Raw genomic sequence first — 20861 nt, 5'->3', positions numbered from 1 at the left:
GCTCTTTTTTTTTTTTTTTTTTAAGATTTTATTTATTTATTTGATAGACAGAGATCACAAGTAAGCAGAGAGGCAGGCAGAGAGAGAGAGAAGAGGAAGCAGACTCCCACTGAGCAGAGAGCCCGACGTGGGGCTCAATCCCAGGACCCTGAGATCATGACCTGCACTAAAAGCAGAGGCTTAACCCTCTGAGCCACCCAGGCACCCCCAGTAGCTGTGTGTTCTTAAGCAAGTTACCTACTTCCATGTTTGTGCCTCAGTTTCCTCTTCTCTAAGAATACTTATGAGTACACCGGCCTCATTGTTGTGAGGTTTAAATGAAATGGTCCAAGTGTTGTTTTTGGCATAATACTTAGTAAAGATTTAGGGTTCTATTAATATTAGTTAATGTAATTAGATAATAATGTAGTGAGGAAATGCAGCATTTCCTCAGAAATTCTAGTAGAAGTTTCCTTTTCTTAACGGGCAGCAGTTATATTGGACCAATATATCAGACCCCAAAGGTAAACAATGTAGTTTGGGACATTATATTACATTACCATCTTTTCTGGCCCACTTCCATATTCCCAAATAATGATGCATTTCCAGTTGGAGAGGTTACTTTATTTTGGCATGGTACTGGTTATATTTTTATTTGAGATACATTATACTTTGGAGTATTATTCAGAGTCTGCTCATTGAAAATAATACAGTGTAAAGCCATATTTGAAGGTCTAAGATAAATGGCACAAATTCACCTCCTTGTTCAGTGTCTGCCCAAAAAGTTTTGCTTGGAACCTTAAGGTTGTGAAATTGATTGATAAATCCTGATGCAATCCACTCCTGTCACCCAGCTGGAAAGTTAAGACACTGTGACTTATCCCTCAGAAGGACTGTTGTTCATGCAAATATTTTGTTCACTTGTTCTTTCATGGGTAATTACATGGAGTAAAAAAAACACCTACTCGACTTACAGCTTGGCAGAAACAGTAGCTTATGTTTTCTAGAGACAAAATTAGAAACAGGTTCCCTGGACCCATCTCTAAGTCAAAATAAAATAAAATGTTTAGGGAGCCACTGTGCCTCCCGGTAACTATGGTCCATGGAGTAATATTGTTTAGGTCAAGATGTCCCAGAATAAAAAGGACAGGGAGAAGGGAAAGGAGGAAAGGAAAATGTGTATTTGAGTAATGTGTTTTCTTAGAGATGAAGAGTCAAGTTGTTTTTCTTTTTCACATTGTCTTTTCTATGTAGGGAGAAACTTCACAGGACCCTAATCTTGCTTCTCAAATTATCAAGAGAAAAACTGGATATACTTTGTTGAAGGGAGAAGTTATGGTTTAAATTGTATTTTATTTGTAATACTGACGATCATCATCTTTTCTAAGGGAAGATAAGTCTTAGCAAAACTAAACTATTAAGGGGTGCCTGGGTGACTCAGTGGGTTAAAGCCTCTGCCTTAGGCTCCGGTCAGGGTTCCAGGGTCCTGGAATCGAGCCCCGCATCAGGTTCCCTGCTCAGCAGGGAGCCTGCTTCCCTTCCTCCCTCTCTGCCTGCCTCTCTGCCGACTTTTGTGATCTCTGTCAAATAAACAAAATCTTAAAAAAAAAAAAAAAAACACTAAACTATTGAGAAAGTATCTTCATTTTTTTCCCTTTTATTTTTATAAATGTTTTTCTGCATGTTTCCTTTCTTATTTAATTTTTTTAAAGATTTATTTATTTATTTTAAAAAGTGGCCATGAGTAGGGAAGGGCAGAGAGAGAGAGAGGGAGGAAGAAGAGAGAGATTCTTGAGCAGACTCCACGTCCAGCACAGATCTTAACTCTGGGCTCTATCCCATGACCCCGAGATCATGACCTGAGCTGAGACCAAGAATCAGACGCTTAACCAGCTGAGCCACCAGGCAACCCTGTTTTAATTTTTATTTACTTTTAAAGTAATCTCTATACCCAATGTGGTTCTTAAACCCACCATCCTGAAATCAAGAGTCACACACTCCACCAACTGAGCCAGCCAGGTGCCCCTATTTTTTTTTTATATTTTCACATAAAAATGAATGATCATTCAGTTGGTAAACATTTAGTAAATGACCAGCTGTGCATGAGGACTAAAGGAAAAACAGAGAACTAAGACACCGTCCATTTAGAGCTTGAAATCTTGATAGCAGAGATACTTACCCAAATAATTCTATCAGAGTTAAAAGAGAGATAGAAAGAGCTGTGGGGATGCAAAGAATGGGGAGAGTATTTTTAAGTTGGAGACTTCACAGAAGGTTTCCTGGAGAAAGGAGCATTTGGAGACAGTGGGATTTCCCACTGTGGGAAAGACAGAGGGATTGTGACATGTAGCAATGAGGGAGGTGGGAAGAGGGAGGAGATAGAGCAGCCTTGGCATGAATAAAGATAAGTAGACTAGAAAATGCAGAGCATGTTTAACCTGGGCAAATAGTATGATATGCCTAACCACAGGGCATGCTAAGAATGAGATTGGGGTCTACGATCAATAATGGAAAATAAGACTGAGGAAGTAAGTTAGGACTGTGTCAGGGAGGGCCTTGAAAGCCAAGGTGAGACATTTCGTGTGTGTGTGTGTGTGTGTGTGTGTGTGTGTGTGTATGTAAGTAATATATAAAGGTCAAGGTCAAGGTTTCTCCTACTTTTCTTTTCTTTTTTTTAAGATTCTATTTATTTATTTGACAGAAAGAGATCACAAAGAGGCAGAGAGGCAGGCAGAGAGAGAGGGGGAAGCAGGCTCCCTGCCGAGCAGAGAGCCCGATGCGGGGCTCAATCCAAGGACCCCGAGATCATGACCTGAACCGAAGGCAGAGGCTCAACCCACTGAGCCACCCAGGCGCCCCTCCTGCTTTTCAACTAATATGCCCTTAATAGAAGAGGACAGCATTCTGGGGCCCAGCGGCGGGGGTTGGGATGGGGAAGAAGGAGGGATGAATAGGTGGAGCACGGGGGATGATTAGGACAGTGAAGTTTTTCTGTATGATTTTGTAATGGTGGATACGTGACATTTGCATTTGTCAGTACCATAGAATGTACAACACAGAGAATGAACTAGAATGCAAATTATGGATAATAATTAGGTATCAATATTGGTTCACAATTTTGTAACAAGCATAGCAGGCTAACACAAGTGTTAATAATAGGAGAAATGCAAGTTAATAATAGGGGAAATTGTGTGTGTTTCAGGGGTCAGGGAAAGGAAGGAGAGGAAAAGGATAAATGGGAACTCTGTACTTCCTGCTCAACTTTTATGTAAACCTAAAACTGCTTTTAGAAATTAAGTCTAGGGGGCGCCTGGGTAGCTCAGTTGGTTAAGCATTGACTCTTGATCTCAGCTCTCATCTTGATCTCACTGTTGTGAATTCAGGTTCCATGCTGGGCTCCAGGCTGGGTGTGGAGCCTACTTTTATTTTTTATTTATTTATTTATTTAAAAGACTTTATTTATTTATTTGACAGACAGAGATTACAGGTAGGCAGAGAGGCAGGCAGAGAGAGAGAGGAGGAAGCAGGCTCCCTGCTGAGCAGAGAGCCTGATGTTCGGCTGGATCCCAGGATCTTGGGATCATGACCTGAGCCAAAGGCAGAGGCTTTAACCCACTAAGCCACCCAGGTGCCTCTGGAGCCTACTTTTAAAAAGTAAAATAAAAATGAGGTATAGGGAGGGGACGTCTGGGTGGCTCAGTGGGTTAAGCCTCTGCCTTCAGCTCAGGTCATGATCTCAGGGTCCTGGGATGGAGCCCCACATCGAGCTCTCTGCTGAACAGGGAGCCTGCTTCCTCCTCTCTCTCTGCCTGCATCTCTGCCTACTTGTGATCTCTGTCAAATAAATAAATAAAATCTTTAAAAAAAAATTTTTTTTAATAAAAATGAGGTATATACCTAGCTGTCTCAGTCAGTAGAGCTGGAAAGAACTCTTGATCTCAGAGTTATAAGTTTGAGCCCCACACTGGGTGTACAGATTACTTTAAATACATAAAATCTTTAAAAACAAATAAATGAAAATAAATTATGTTTATTTTTTTAATAGCATTCTTTTAGCTATGAAATGTACCACAGGTACCAATTTTTTAGGGAGTTCCATATTATATCTTTAAAATCACGTGATTTTTTATTCTGTTCGTCTATACACAGATGGCTATTTTAACACTAAAATTTTCTTCCAGAACTTTGCAGTCAAGTAAATGACCCCTCGGGGTGATTCCTGTGTTAAGAAGCATGGCTTTGGTCGACAGGGAGTCATTGAAATCGTATATTAAAAGTGAAACAAAACAAAATTAAACCAGCAAAATGATGAGCAACCAGTTTTTCTTGCAACACAGATATTTTTTTGCATCCTCATTTTCATTTCCCAGTATTCATTTGGTGGCTTGTCCACTACCTTTAACTCAGACAAGCTTTATTTTGCTTACAGATGAACTTTGCAGCAGGCGTAATGAGAAATAGTTGATAAGTCCAGTTTTGTGGAAATTGCAGTCGAGACAAAAGAGATTATTTTGATACGCTGGTAATTTATACCGAGCAGAGCAGATAAAGAAATGTAAAATAAGCATGCTGAGGAGGTGGGCAGAGTAAGTGGAGGGACCTGGGTGAGTTAGGTTTAGAAGAATTGTGAAGCGAAGGGCATAGTTTGATGGGTTCCCCATCATTAAAGGCACAGATGTTTTTCTGGGTGTCATTGAGACCAGTATGACCTTTAATCTATCACCAGTACACATTCCTCTTCTTGTATGTTGTGTTTATACTATGACTCAGATAACTTAAGTTTGTTTGGGTACTTATTCGTATAGATATTCAGACATGTGAACCCAAACGGTGCCTTAATGAGTCCCCTCGGAACCCCTGAAGCACATTCATAGGAGAGTCTCCTTATTTGTGTTTTCACTTTGTTTTCCTTATGAAGACCACAGCTGGAATTTTTAACCTCATGCCTTTGAGAGTAAATTCCTTAGCTCTCTGCTTTCTGGGAAAAAACAAGAGGCCCACTGACAGATACCCTAGGAGAGTAGCCCTTTCTCCATAAAACAGTTTCATCAGCGAGAATAAAGAGAATATATACACAATGAATAGGGTCCTGGGTCAATCTTGAATTTGAATTCTCTGTTTACCAGTTATTGGACACTGGGCAAGTCACTTAACCTCTCCGGTCCTGGCTTATCTCTAAAGTGGAGATAAGATCTTGGGTTCTATGGAATAAGAGAATGTGTCTTATGTTGGGGGTACTTGAATAAATACTAATTTGCTTCCCCTCTTCCTGCCTGTTCTGCTAAACTTTCAGAGCTGCCTCATCAACTCATTCGGTATTTCATATGAGCACCTACTATGAGCCAAGTCCATTGCTAGGTGATAGTGAACTAACTAGAAATAAGATACATCAGCCTATGATTTCAGGAGCTTCTAGAGTTTTATGAGGGTTTCATTTCTTTGTCTCCAATATTAGCAGTCCTGAATTCACACAGCCCTTTGCTCATGTTTTTGACCCAAGAGTTACCACTTAAAATACTCAGTGACTGCTCTTTTCATACCACTTTGAAGAATGAACTGGTTTCAGGAGAACCAAGGACCCGTGAGGCACTGTGTGTGTTCACGTCTGAATATCTATATCAGTAAGTACCCGTGTAGGTTCCTAGGGCACAAAGGTTTAGTCCACAGCCTCTGGTGGCTCATACATCCACATTAAATAGTTAGAACTAAAATTCCTCAGGGTTCTATTTCACTTACTGTGATCACAAATCATATACTGAAAAACACACATGGCATGTGTCATCCTAAGCAGGCAATGCATGAAACAAGTTCTTTTGTGGCCTTAGAATCCATGTGTTTTTACCTTTGTCTTTTTTTTTTTTTCCATTTTATTTTCAGTGTTCCAAAATTCATTGTTTATGCACTACACCCAGTGCTCTGTGCTCTATGTGCCCTCCATAATACCCATCACCAGGCTCACCCCTCCACCCCCCTCCCCTTGTCTGTTATACGTTTTCTTGTTTCCATTTTTGTTTCGTTGTGGTCTTGGTGTGAGGGTGGTTTAATTAATGCTGTGCAGATTGTCATTTTGACTTTCATTCATGATCAAATATGTTTACACTATCTCTAATCTTTCTGCTCTCAAGATGGAGAACACATTCTCCTTTTTAAGGAAAACTGTATGCACAGAAAAGGTAAATACTTGAGCAAGTTTTTATAGTGGGATCGTCCCTTCTTAAAAAAGATTCATTTTTGTGTTACTTTAAGAATAAAATTATCCTTATAATGCAGTTAAAGAATGCATTTTTACCTAAATTTAATGTGTCAAATTTTCTGTCACATAAAACCATTATAAATACAAATAGGGGAGCAAAATTTTTATCCTAAAGAGAAAAATATTTAGCATCTCTAATTCCAAGGAAGCAAAATTGTCCCAGAACTTTATGCTCTTTAAACATTATTAACCAACTAAAGAAATAGGTTAATTGGTTAATTGATTAATTTTTAAAACCGCTAACAGACCTGATACAATGATCTTCTTTAAGAGATCATGAGAGCAGGGCTGTTTGCAGGACATTCCCTTGGGTATGCTGACCACATCGATACTATTACAAGGTTCTCTGCCATGCTATCCAGATAAGGGGTGGCTTCCTTCCTTTAGTAAAACAGCCTGGGCAGCACTCAGGAGGTGGGGTGTTTTTCTCTCTCGTTGTGATAATCTAGATGAGAGCACAGCACCAAAGACCCTTTCAGTTCCCTCCTTGTGTATTGTTAGAAGATCGTTCTGCTTTCCAGAATGAACTCCACAGCTTTTCTTTTTTTCCATTTCAGAAATTACCATGGTTGACACCGAGATGCCATTTTGGCCCACCAACTTTGGAATCAGCTCCGTGGATCTCTCTGTTATGGAGGACCACTCCCATTCTTTTGACATCAAGCCTTTCACCACTGTGGATTTCTCCAGCATTTCCACGCCACACTATGAAGACATTCCATTTGCAAGAGCAGACCCAATGGTTGCTGATTATAAGTATGACCTGAAGCTCCAAGAGTACCAAAGTATGATAGTTATTTTCTCTTGTCAGACTGCTAAAACTAGAATCAGACTAACCTCTTGATAGCACTGGAATAATGCTCCAGAGACTAAAACTTTATAAAAAAGATACTCACCATTCATTTACTCATCCATTTACCTATGAAACATTGTGTATTTATGATATACCAAAAAGGATGTTAGTGTGTAAATACCCCAAATCATTCTTTCCTTTTTCTCCCTCATTTTCTTTCCTCTTTCTTTTCCTATTTCTTGTTTCTTTCCTTCTTAGGAGCATTTCCCAGCATGACTGCATTGCCAGGTTTAGTGTGTGTGTGTGTGTGTGTGTGTGTGTGTGTGTGTGTGTATAAACTCTTGTTCTTTTGGTCACTTTTAAGTTAATAAGTAATAATTTGCTACCTTACATAACTTCTCATCACCAAATTGCAAATTTGTGGTTAATTTTCCCTAATTCTGCTATTTGAGCAGCTTATATTGAAACCTATTTTTCTGCACAAATTTAAATTTTACCATTGTAGTCTATTGATAAATCTTCCTGCCATTAAGTAAATTCACATCAAAACATCAGAGTCAAGATAAACCAAAACGGTACTTTTCAAGATAAAATAAATTTCTATGATGCTATTTCCTTGATTTTTATCTTTGTGTGCTGATATGCTGGTTTTCCAAAGCCACCACCATGTAATTGGCAACCATTACTTGACAATAAGTAAGAACTTCCTGTATTTCTAGTTTTTTTTTTTTGAGATAAATAATATACTTGGTTATATTTGTGTGGTTTTCAGTTAGAGCCTAATATGGATATTTAATAGGCCTGATCCTAACCAGCAGAAGGGGAGTACTTACTCTCCATGGGTTCTCTCACTGTCTCTCTCAAAGATTATTTTACAAACCATTATTTTTCTGACTCAACACTGCTGAAAACCTGGTCTCTTGTTTCTTATGTACCTTCAAGCTGGGCATGACATTACCTTTTCACAGTGGTGTTCCTTCTGTGTTTCTTTTCCAAGAGTGGTTTAAGAATACTTCTAAAATGCGGTATTTAAATACAAATATATAAGTTAATATTGTGAGGAATGCCAACTACAGCACGTTGTGTAGCAAAATAACCTTCATTGTCTCAGATACTGTGGGGTGTCATTCTGAGCTTTGGTTCTGAAGGGTCCCAGACCACAGACTTCATTCCCTTCCCCCTTTCATTTTTACAGGTGAAGCTCAGAGATGTTGTGACTTGCCTGTAGTTACAAAACCCACTTTCTCCTGTGTTGTTGTTGTTGTTTTTAATGTTCCATAATGCTTCTACACTTACATAATAAATCTATGGCAGTAAGGTGTTCTATGGCGACTTGCCATAGAGCTTTTTCAGCAGTTTTTCACGTGATAATTATCTGCTCACATTTCTCTGCACACAGGTGCAATCAAAGTGGAGCCTGCATCCCCACCTTATTATTCTGAAAAGACTCAGCTGTACAATAAGCCTCATGAAGAGCCTTCCAATTCCCTCATGGCAATTGAATGCCGAGTCTGTGGAGATAAAGCTTCTGGGTTCCACTATGGAGTTCATGCTTGTGAAGGATGCAAGGTAAAAAAAAAAAAAAAAAGAGAGAGAGAGAAAGAAAAACTGAGAGATTTTTTTTTAAAAATCTGCTGAAAATTTACCTGTTCTTTCATTTCTTGTTGTGAACACATAGCTAGGAATTGAGATAAAACTTTTTTGTTTTGTTTTAGTAAAATCCATTCAAATGATTTCTTTGAAAACCTAAGAAAATTGGTAAAAAGAGAGTTGCTTTGCTTCACTTCCCTTTCTCCAGATTGGTCCTTGAGCCACTGATCTAGTTCATTGCTTGCATTTTGCAGGTAAAAAAGAAAGAAAGAAAGAAAGAAAGACAGACAGACAGACAGAAAGAAAGAAAGAAAGAAAGAAAAAAGTGACTTGAATACAAGTGTGTCATAGCAAGACAGTGATGACCTGGCCCAGAACCCATATTTTTGGAATCCTGCAGTTTTGTTTCTATTTGTTTTTTTCCCCACCCCTCACTATTCCATGTGTTGTTTTGTTTTTATAAGGCTTGACAGATGAGATAAGTAGATACTTTCATTTGAGGCCTGTAACAGCCCTGTGAGGTGGTGACAAGCTTCTTGTAACCATGGTCATCCATTAGTAAGTGGCAGAACTAGGACCAGAACATGTATCTTATGATTCCTAACCCAGTGCTCTGTCTTTTCTTACTTTAGCATCAGTTTGAGACATGTATTATGGACAAGCAAAGTGATAGAACAATTTTGGAGGGGAGATACTATTTTTCCTCCATTCTTTGTGAAAAGTGTATTTTGGAAAGCTCAAACATTCAGTAATATTCTGCCCAATTATTAAGAATTTTCTAATCCACTCATATTTTAGTAGGTAGTCTTTTAAAATAATTAACTTTAATATACTTATGAATCAGTTGTATTTATTATATACTCCAGGGCTCAGAATAAATTGTTCATAAATACTTACCTTATAAAATAAGCACTGCTGGTGTGCCTGGGTGGCTCAGTGGGTTAAAGCCTCTGCCTTTGCCTCAGGTCATGATCTCGGGGTCCTGGGATTGAGCCCCGCATCGGATTCTCTGCATAGCTGGAAGCCTGCTTCCTCCTCTCTCTCTGCCTGCCTCTCTGCCTACTTGTGATCTCTTTCTCTCTCTCTCTCTCTCTCTCTCAGTTGAATAAATAAATTAAATCTTTAAAATAAAATAAAATAAAATAAGCACTGCTTATATAAGAGCAGATTCGATCCTCAGTTGGGCTTTTTATTCCAAATAGATATACAACACCAGGTAGGTAGGTGTTAGAACATCTAGGGTCTGAAATTGATAGCTCTTGAATTTCCACTGTGTACCATATATTGTGCAAGATGCTTTAGCATATATCATTTTTAAACTATATCCCGCCTAAGTTTTTGCATCTATAAAATGATGGAGTTGAATTCGATCATCTCTAGAATCTCTTCAATTCAAATAGTTTATTACTAAAGGCAACCTCCTAAAGTGAAAAGAGAAAAGCTAGTAGTCACCTAGCCACTTGCCCAGAGTTACTAGCCAGTCACTTAAACAATTCAGCTCTCTGTCACCTCATTCGTAAAACAACTTGGTTGGATTAGCAACTATCCAAGGTCTTACTTATTTTTAAGGTATAAAATTCCAAAATGAGTTTTTGAAATACCATTGGCAAGAGCCACTTTCATTTAAAACACTAAAACCTATTCACTGTGTGATTAAAACCGACCTAAAATATCTGTGATTTCTGAAATCATTATGTGTAGTCAGTTATTTAAGATTCCAATAAGTAGTGAAAACATGTTGTTTTATTGTGTTAGATTTATATAATTTTTGAGTAAATTGTTGCTAAATTCTGAGAAATACCTGAAGAAACCATTCTGTTTGGTCATCTTGGCAATTTATGTTGATAAGCAAAGCAGTGCGATGGTTAAATCTCCACAATACATTATTGTTTTTTTATAGGCTGGTCAAACACTTAGAAAACTAGAACATTTAAGCAAATAGTTCTACCATGATTCTTTTAGTCAGGTATTTGTGGAGAGTTAACATTACTGATAACAGTTAAAAACTGAAAAGATAGGGACGCCTGGGTGGCTCAGTTGGTTAAGCAGCTGCCTTCGGCTCAGGTCATGATCCCAGTGTCCTAGGATCGAGTCCCACATCGGGCTCCTTGCTTGGCAGGGAGCCTGCTTCTCCCTCTGCCTCTGCCTGCCTCTCTGTCTGCCTGTGCTCGCTCACTCTCTCTCCCTCTATCCCTGACAAATAAATAAATAAAATCTTAAAAAAAAAATTGAAAAGATAATAGCTGATTATAGTAATAAAAGCTAAGTTCTGCGGGCAAAAAAACTTGGAAAATCAAACTGAGCAAAGAAGAAAAATAGCAAGAAGGAGAAGAGAAGAGTAAGGACAAAATCCAAATGCCATCAACTGAGGAACAGATAGGATCCTGAGGCAGAGATGGAGAGTGAATATTTAATCAGATCTGAAGAGTACCCTGGATTACAGACTCCCAGGCCTAAAATGCAAGGAAGGTTATACTAACCTTAGAAGGTAAAATAGACATCTACTCATTTTAAAGATAAAGAGAAATGTTAGTGGAATAGTATAATTTGGCTTCTCTAAGTATGTCAGCAGTTCTCAAAATGTGGTCTAGAAGCCTCTAGGGGTCCCTCAGAACTTTGCAAGGCCCATGTGATGTTGAAACTATTTTTATAATAATATTTGGTTGTTATTTACCATTTTCACTCTCATTCTCTCAGAAGTGTATGTGGATTGTTCCAGAAACTACATGACGAAGAATGGTAACATAGTTCTGGTGGCTAATGGAATGTTCGCCTGTTAAGTCCTTATACATAACAATTTCTCACTTTTTATTTCTAGTCTGATATGTATTACTAGATATAGCTCACATAAACCAAAGCTCATGGGGTTTTCAGTAATCCTTAAAAAGGGTCCTGAGACCAGAAAGTTTGAGAACTGCTGTTATAAAAGATTAAGGGATGGTTACTTTGGAAATAAACCAAATTGTCTCCACAGTCTGAATGCAGCTAATTTAGACCAGTGGCTATACCAGCAATCAAAGATACCCTTTTTAGCTTATTGACAGTACTCAATAAAAAGCGAGGAAAGTGAAATTAACAAGTGTTTGATTCATATGTATTTCCTAAAGGGTACTTTGGGCCTTTAATGTCTGCCATTTCAGAAGAATGTAGGATATGCCCATAATTAAAATACAGGTAACCATCAACCTGCAGACTAATTGATGGATTGAAAAGAATAGTTACAGTATTGCTTATCATAGCTGTTAGTAGGTCTTCTGAAATGGTTTTTCAGTGCCTATGGAACAGGTTTATGTTTAGTGATCCTTGCCAAATTTCAAACAGGAATAAAAAGATCAGGCTTGGATTAAAGTGGAATAGTGGCAGATTCTTGGGTTATTAATATCATAGACTTAGGTAAAACATAACATTTGGCTACTGAATAATACATACATCTTAGAGCTTGCAAAGCTGTCACTTACCACTTACAAATTAGACACTTACTCATTTTCTAGTGGGTTTCATCGTGTTTTTGTGTTTTTAGTAAAAGATCATTTTAGAACCATAGACTTACCTAAAGATATAAGTAAGTACAATCTACTATATATAATAATACAGTGTAATCTGTTTTTCTATATCTATGCAGGGCCCTAAATCAGAAAGGATTTTTAGTATATTCTTACCTGCCATGGGAGCCCATGGGTTGAGCTTCACTGGGCCACACCGCTTCACAGGAAAGCCAAACATAGGACCAGCACAGGGCTTTTTTTTTTTTTTTAAGATTTTATTTATTTATTTGACAGATCACAAGTAGGCAAAGAGGCAGGCAGAGAGAGAGAGAGAGAAGCAGGCTTCCTGATGAGCAGAGAGCCCAACACGGGGCTCGATCCCAGGACCGAGATCATGACCCGAGCCGAAGGCAGAGGTTTAACCCACTGAGCCACCCAGGCGCCCCAACACCGGGCTTTTAATCTCACAGTAAAATTAACTTAGGTCTCATTGTACCTAAGTTAAAAGTTTGTTAAAAGCAATTAAGGAGAAGTTGGAGAAAGGGTTTTATAAGGCAAAAGAAAAAAGCCATCACCTTCTCATAGACAAGTATGAAGACTTTGGAATAAATCTATACCATAAAAAAATAATAATAATTTTCTGCAATGGGGAGTCATGCATTTCCATCACACCAGTTCACAGACTTTGTGTTAATCAGAAGAGAAACCTGTTGAAGTTGCACACAGTACAATAATAAGAGTGTTGTTAAAGAGTGTTTTCTTTTTCTTTTTTTTTTTTTTAAGATTTATTTATTTGACAGAGAGAGAGAGATCACAAGTAGGCAAAGAGGCAGGCAGAGAGAGAGGGGGAAGCAGGCTCCCTGCTGAGCAGAGAGCCCGATGCGGGGCTTGATCCCAGGACCCTGAGACTATGACCTGAGCTAAAGGCAGAGGCTTAACCCACTGAGCCACCCAGGCGCCCCTAAAGAGTGTTTTCTTGATCAGCAATATGAAGAAACCTCAGGGAAGCCTGTTTTGTTCTTCAAATCAATAATTTTCTGTACAGAAAAGCACTCCAATGGTCTTATATCTTCCTCACTAGGTTACTTGAAATAATCAAAGGATAAGAATAGAGTTAACTATCATGAACTAGGTGTTTTGAAAAAGAAAAGTAAAAGCAACTTCTAAGCTGTGTGCCTAAGTGTGTATATATTCAGTTTATGATTTTATGTACATACACAGTACATAAATAATATCCAGAATTATTTTCCTTTAACATTGAAAGACCCTGAATCACCATAAAAAAAAATGTGAAACACTTTGAAAGATATTGTATGAGTCAAAACACAACTTTGCATTATAAGGGTTAAACTTAAATAACATAATTCTATCATCAAAAAACCTTCCAGCCATGCCAAATAACACTACTCTGGGACCTGCCCCATTCTCAGCTAGCCAAGCGGCATTTTCCACCATGGAGATCAGTTTTTAGAAGGGAAAATTTCAAAACACAGTCGAGGAATATCATAAAACACAAATGCTCACAATGGCAAAAATCCAAACAAAATTTCCCACCAACATTTATCAGTTAGACTAGTTCTGTACATTAACCTTCTATTAGTAAGTGGAAAAAAATACCTTTTTAATATTCAGAGGTCCTCGGAACACTTTGAGAATTAAGGAGGCTTCAACTTCCAGCAGATCCTCTGTAGGACCTAATCTTTGAGATACTGCTGATCTCACAAGGGTAGGGAAAACTTCTCCCAAACAACCAACAATAGCAACACAAACAAACCAACAAAGCTCTAGGTCTTGACCTGTGGGCTGCAGACACACTGAGGTGCAAGGTTTCTCATGGTAGATGCCCATCGTAGTATGGAGGTATGGCATTTCCCCAGAGAAAGATGCCTACGGGGTGCCTGGCTGGCTCAGTGGTTTGGGCTGCTGCCTTCGGCTCGGGTCATGATCTCAGGGTCCTGGGATCAAGTCCCACATTGCACTCTCTGCTCAACAGGGAGCCTGCTTCCTCCTCTCTCTCTGCCTGCCTCTCTGCCTCCTTGTTATCTCTCTCTGTCAAATAAATAAATAAAATCTTTAAAAAAAAATAAAAAAGAAAGATGCCTACAACAGAATCCAGAGCCATCAGTGAGGGGGAGCTGAGTCTAGAGCTTTTGTATGGAGCCAGCTTTCTTAACGGAATTTGAAATAGTCACAAGTCAGTGGCACCTCTGGCTTCCAACAGAACCATCTGCAAATTCTTTTTGGAGGCACGAATTCCCAGTTTAGCCCTGTGGGATTCCCACAGTTTAAGGTCAATATACAAGTTTAAGATAAAATATCAGTCAATAAGCACATTAAGAAGTCAGTCACTTGAATGACATTTATCAAAAATAAATGAAAACAGGAAGCCTGGGTGGCTCAGTGGGTTAAGCCTCTGCCTTCAGCTCAGGTCATGATCTCAGGGTCCTGGGATCAAGTCCCACATTGCACTCTCTGCTCAACAGGGAGCCTGCTTCCTCCTCTCTCTCTGCCTGCCTCTCTGCCTCCTTGTTATCTCTCTCTGTCAAATAAATAAATAAAAATCCTTTAAAAAAATAAAAAATAAACAAAAACAGATTTAGACCCCCCCTACCCCATTCCTTACAAGGAGAGCAGATAATTGGGATTGCCTGATAGAGAATATAGTATGAACTGTTTCAAGAAAGAGGACAGAATCACAACTGTGAACAAGCAACAATAGACTATCAGGAATGACCAGGCATATTGGAAAATAAATGAATTTATTTAAGGAAATGAAACTTAAACAGTGAAATATATAATTACTGAAATAAAAATTCAGTGAAAGGGTTACCGGACATAGCAGAAGAAAGGACTACTGAACTGGGAGGTAAATGTCAAGAAATTACTGAGATCGAGAATCACAATGCCTTCAGAATATGTCTGTCCAGAATCTGCTAGGATTTGAAGCCTATTAGTTCTTGAAGGATTCATAGGGTCTTTGAATATTAGAAAAGTTTTTCTTCTTCACTAATCAGTAGAAGAGTAATGTACAGAACTGTTCTTACTGATGAACTTTGGTGAGGAATGTTTCCTTTTTTTCTCATTATAATGAAGTATCTTTTGGGATTTTATTTAACTCTTGTTCCCATGTTTACTTTTATATTCAATGTTATTGAGTGATTGATGACAAAAAGATGGAAATGTAAAGGAGAAGTTTAGAAGTATTGAAGGCTAGAATAAGGTCTAACACTTCTCTAATTTGTGTCCGAACTGATAAGCAGGTGAGACCATGATGCAGAAAACACACCCAAGAGAATAAATGAAAAATCCATTCCAAGGCACACTGCAGTGAAACTGCAGAATACTGAAAACTAAGTGTATAAAAGCAACCAAAGAGAAAAGAAAAAAAAAAAAAAAAAAACACTTCAAAGTCAATTGACAGTAGCCTCTCCACAGCAACAGTGGAAGCACAAAGATCATGGGATCTGAAACGAGATGGAAGATAACGAAGTTCTCTGTAATCTTTCAGCAGTGAGAGAAATGAAACTGTTTACAGGTTCAAAAAAACCTGAGAAACTGAAGTAATAAATTTCAAGGATAGTAAACCATAGAGAGCAGAAGATGTTTGCAATACCTGGAACAGACAGCAGATTAGTATCTAGGGTATATAAAGAATTTCTAAAATTCAGTTTTAAGGAAGAGACTGTTGGAAACTAGGGAATGAAAAATCAGGAAAATAAAAATTAAGATCACACTTAAATTCTGTTTGACACATACTACATTGTCAAGAATTAAGAAGTCTGACAATACCAGTTGTTAGAGGGAATGGAAATTGATTAAAAATCACCCTGAAAACAGTTTGGTGTGATCTTATAAAATTTCACATTCACTTATTGCACAATCCAAAAAACTCCACTCCTAGGTAACTCTTGTACATGTGCATCATAAAACATTTATAAAAATCCTTATCAAAGCAGTGTTTGTATCAAAGCAAAATATTGGCAACAGTTTAAACATCCAGCAACATGAGAAGATATCAATAAATTTTGGGATAGTCATACAATAGAATATTACAAAATTGTGAAAATGAATAAATCCTAACTTTTCACAAGAAAGTAGATAAATTTTAGAAACCTAATACTAAATTTAAAAAAATGAAAATCCCAAAGTACTATATGAAGCGTCATACCATTTAATAAAGCCCCCAACAAGCATAACTGATCAATGTATTACTCAATTTTTACATATGGTATGACAAAACTGTATTTTCTTTAAGGCCAAGAAAACAATAAACACAAGATTGAGAATAATAATTACTTTGTTGAGAGGACACAAAGGGCAGGAGTTGAATAGGGCAAGAATTTCCGGTCATGATTTTAAATCTCAGCAGTGGGCTATGTGTGATAATATCTTGTTATGTTTTATGATTACATGTATTTTCTACATGTTTGTAATTCATATTGCATTTAATAAGGTAACAAAAAAGGAATTGCCTTGTGATATCTCAGTCATGGTTTAGGATAGAGAAATATCAGAGATGGCCCAGAAAGGAACTTAAGAGACATACATCTCCAAAGATTCAACAGATTTTGATAGAAAACTACTGTTGGGGGGCGCTTGGGTGGCTAAGTGGGTTAAGCCGCTGCCTTTGGCTCAGGTCATGATCTCAGGGTCCTGGGATCAAGGACCCTGCTCAGCGGGGAGCCTGCTTCCTCCTCTCTCTCTGCCTGCCTTTCTGCCTACTTGTGATCTCTCTCTCTCTGTCAAACAAATAAATAAATAATCTTTTTAAAAAAAAGAAAACTACTGTTGGTATTTGGGTCATCTCCATTGGCTCCCCATGGAGCTCACAATTTTAATTGGGCTTTGAGGTAGGGACAGAAAATAAACACTTAAATATAATAAGTAAATTTAAATATAATATATAAATAAATATATATAATATATAAATAAATATAAATTTAAATATAATAAGTAAATTCTATGGTATGTTAGAAAGTCCTAAGTGCTATTGTGAAAAAAAAAATACAAACCTAGAGTAGAGTGAAAGAGACCAGGAGCTCCAGACAAGAGGCGGGGACAAGGACAGGCCACAATATTAAATAGGGTATGTAAGCCTCATTGAGAAGTTGAGATGTTGGCAAAACTTGAAGGCAGTGAAGAGAATAAGCAGGTGTATATTTAGAGGAAGAGCTTTCCACGTGAGAGAGAGAAGTCAGGAGTGACTTCAAAGAGGTTGGCTTGGGGAAAAAAAAGAGTTTGGCTTGAGAGATTCAGAGGGTGATTGTACCACCTGAGACTGTGAAAGCTGCTGGTAAAGTGAACTCGCAGGGAACGGTCCAGAGTTTCAATGTTGGACATGCTGGGTGTGGTAGCTGTTGGATTTCCAAGTGGCATGTCAAGTCACCAGTAGAAATACTTGTCTAGAATTCAAGACACAAATCTGGAGAAAGTGAAAATGCATGTCAGTGGCGGGACCAATACCAGTTCAGGGATTTTGTACCAAACAGGGCCACATACGTTTGTAAAAGTTAAGAATTGAGTTTCATGGAGATGAGCACAGTGGAAATGAATAAGAACACTCTGAGAACAACAACAAAAAAATGGAGTTAGCAAACATTTCCAATTAAAATTTATTTCAGGTCTGTCAATAAAGTACAAATACAACAGAATTCAATTAGCCCAGATCAGTCTATTTGCTGTTTTGAGATGGCAGTCCATTGTCTGAGGATCTGCATATTACTTCTCCTGTTCTTTCCTATTATTTTTTTTTGTAGGCTATGACAGTTATGAAGCACTCTTTCAACTGCATAAATAAATGAAACCAATTCTGTAGGAAATTATGCAACATAGAGAATTCTAAAAAATTATCCACATGTGGATTTTTATTGGCCCTGATCATGTTTTAGAATGAAGTGATTATAACTTGGCCAAATGGCTTAGCACAATAATAAAGGCTGGGGCATGCTGTTGGAATGATTTGCAGAGAGACTGAACTGATTACATGGTGTTTTATTTGCATTACATTAAATCCAGAGCACTTTTTAGAGCATGCTGAGATCCACATGTAGAGCCAAGATACATTGAATGACATCAGTTGGATATGGTCACTGTTTCAGAGCTAAAGAAGGACACTGTGATCTTCTGTTTCTGTATCTTATAGCAAAGAAAACTGGCAGTTAAATGACTTGTCTGAAGTCACCAGTGACAGAGCCTGCCTTTTCTGATACCTAGGCCAGTGTGCCTTTTGCCAGATGTTGCTGCTTCCATGTGTCATAAAGACCTAAGATTTGCTTCTTTTCTCCGTATCCTTTTGCAGGGTTTCTTCCGGAGGACAATCAGATTGAAGCTCATTTACGATAGGTGTGACCTTAACTGTCGGATCCACAAAAAAAGTAGAAATAAATGTCAGTACTGTCGGTTTCAGAAATGCCTCGCTGTGGGGATGTCTCACAATGGTAAGTGAACACTTAGCACGCATACTTTACTGTTCTCATTATGGCTGCCAGGGAAGGAGCCTCTGGGGCCATTGCAGAAAATGTGTACAGTTTCCCACAAAATGCCAAATTACAGAACAGTATATGCTGATAAAGCATTTCTCATTTCCGTCAAAGTCTGGGCTTTTAGTGTAGAATCCTTCTCTCTGTGGTTGGGCATCTGCCATGATGGGAGAGAAGACATGAAAATATGAGAAATGGAAGAAACAACTAGTATTTTAAAATGAATGTAATGACTGTGATTAGTTTTTTTATGTTGCTTTAATAGCATTAAAAACAGAATTATGCTTGTATGTCTTAGTAGTTTCTTTCCACTTTAAATGTAAGAAAATTCTGCAGGTTTCTGAGTATGGAACTTTAAGTGGCATATCAGAATTTAGAATATATCCTTTTTTTCGCCTCTTTACTGAGCAAAGATGATTGTAGGCACAGCCGTATCCTCATCTTCAAGGAGCAGGCAGAGTTGTGGATAAAGGAAAGAATTTTAAAGTTCCACAAAACTTCAGTGTCCATAGAAACATAATAAAACTTTCTGGTTTTCAATCCCATATTGAAAATCAAAGCGTGTCAACTTAAGAGAAAGAATGCAGATGACCAGAGAAGACCCTTGTTTTCATGAATTATAGAACTAACTCAGTAAAATCATAGAACATAGGCCTGTTTGAAGAAATAGTTCTTGATTTCCATTTAGCTCGGATTGGTGTTAACAAAGTCACAACAAATTGGATAGTAACCTGATAATATCATATTTATCAAATATTAGTTCTTTGAAAACTCATTATGGGCTCAAGAAATATAAAATGCTGAAGGGATCAAATAAAATCCAAAGTCTCAGTTCACTGGATATTCTGCTTTTTTCTTTCTTTTGCCTTCACCTGTGTCCAAACTGATCTGGTGAAAAAATAATGTTTGAAGTCAGTCTTCATAGGTCAGGACTCCAAAGCATCTGTGAAAATTAAAGTTATATTCCGTCATACAGATGTTTGGTTTTCTCAGTGGACAGCTTCAAAATATTTGAGAATCACTCATTGGTTGACATCCAACTCTTTAAAAATAGATCACAAAATTATAGTTTTATAATTAATGTGGGTTATTTCCTCTAAAGGCAAGAATGTATTATGAAGAGATCTATCAGCTATCCTGGGCAGGAGGGAGATTTGGTCTGACTTTCCTCACAGTTGATTACAACTGCTATGTAGCAGTAGACAATTGCAGGCATTGATTGCAAAATAATTTACTGGTTTGATTCTATTTCAGACTTCATAAAACATAAGGGCACATTTTCAAACCAAGGGTTATGTTTTAGATGAAGTAATCAAGTAGCAGTAAACTTGTTTTATATTTATGAAGAAATCTTTGACTTTGAAATCATTATTACCAAGACTGCCTAGAAAAGCATCCCATGTCGTCTTTTAGTGGTATTTATTTTTTGCTCTTTAAAAATTTGTCACTTCAAAAAAAAAGAATTTGTCACTTCACATATATTTCCTGTTGCTTGCACACATTCATGTAAAATACGTCTCCTTTTGCTTATCATTTATGGGCAAATAATATTTAAAGCCCAACAATCTATGTAGTATTGATGGTATAATTTTCTCTTCCCAGGAAAGTCAAAGAAAGCCCATAAACTTAATAATACAGTCATCATTTGATTTCAAATGACAATTAATTTATTCTATTTAGAGAGAAGAGCAGTCTTGATAGGGAGTGTTCAGTTCTTTTTGGAAAGACAAAAAAAAAAAAAGGAATTAAATGTTCTGGCATCAAAGACTTAAGAAGTTCAAGATTTACAAGATTGCAACTGTGACTAAGAAAATGCCTTCTAAGAGGTTTTTATGGGAATGTGTTTGCTGCACAGAAAATATCCATTTGATCTGTGCACAAGAAGGGAAACTCAACAGCGAGGTGTTTTTTTGTTTTTGTTTTTGTTTTTTTTTCCTAAAGATTTTATTTATTTATTTGAGAGAGAGACAGTGAGAGAGAACATGAGCAAGGAGGTCAGAGGGAGAAACAGACTCCCCATGGAGCTGGGAGCCCGATGTGGGACTCGATCCCAGGACTCCAGGATCATGACCTGAGCTGAAGGCAGTCGTCCAACCAACTGAGCCACCCAGGCGCCCTCAACAGTGAGGTTTTGAGTAGTTTTGCCTGTTATCCTGAGAAAGGAAACATTTCCAAATAACAAAGTTTCCTAGGAGGTTGTAGTAACTATTTAAAATTATTTTGTTAATTTATTAATATTTTATGTGAATGGACCTCACTGTAATAACCCAACTAACTTGTCA

At 37.7% G+C, this 20861-nt stretch overlaps 1 protein-coding gene across 6 annotated transcripts in view; it reads left to right on the top strand.

Moving 5' to 3' along the window:
* The window catches only part of PPARG (peroxisome proliferator activated receptor gamma), a 129938-nt gene that overhangs the window by 75845 nt on the left and 33232 nt on the right, over positions 1-20861 (top strand). For 5 of the 6 annotated variants that reach the window (XM_082749130.1, XM_082749127.1, XM_082749129.1 and 2 more), the window contains 3 exons: positions 6790-7017; positions 8425-8594; positions 18399-18537. In XM_082749130.1, coding sequence (XP_082605256.1) covers positions 6798-7017; positions 8425-8594; positions 18399-18537 — 529 coding nt within the window. In that variant the 5' untranslated portion in view covers positions 6790-6797. Of the gene's footprint in view, positions 1-6109; positions 6153-6789; positions 7018-8424; positions 8595-18398; positions 18538-20861 lie in introns of those variants that run through there. The other variant, XM_082749126.1, reaches the window with a different exon arrangement.

Source organism: Mustela nivalis (genome assembly GCF_964662115.1).
Source record: "Mustela nivalis genome assembly, chromosome: 1".
NCBI lineage: Eukaryota > Metazoa > Chordata > Mammalia > Carnivora > Mustelidae > Mustela > Mustela nivalis.
Note: the sequence above shows the minus strand (reverse complement) of the source record. Positions and strands in the feature narration are given on the sequence as shown.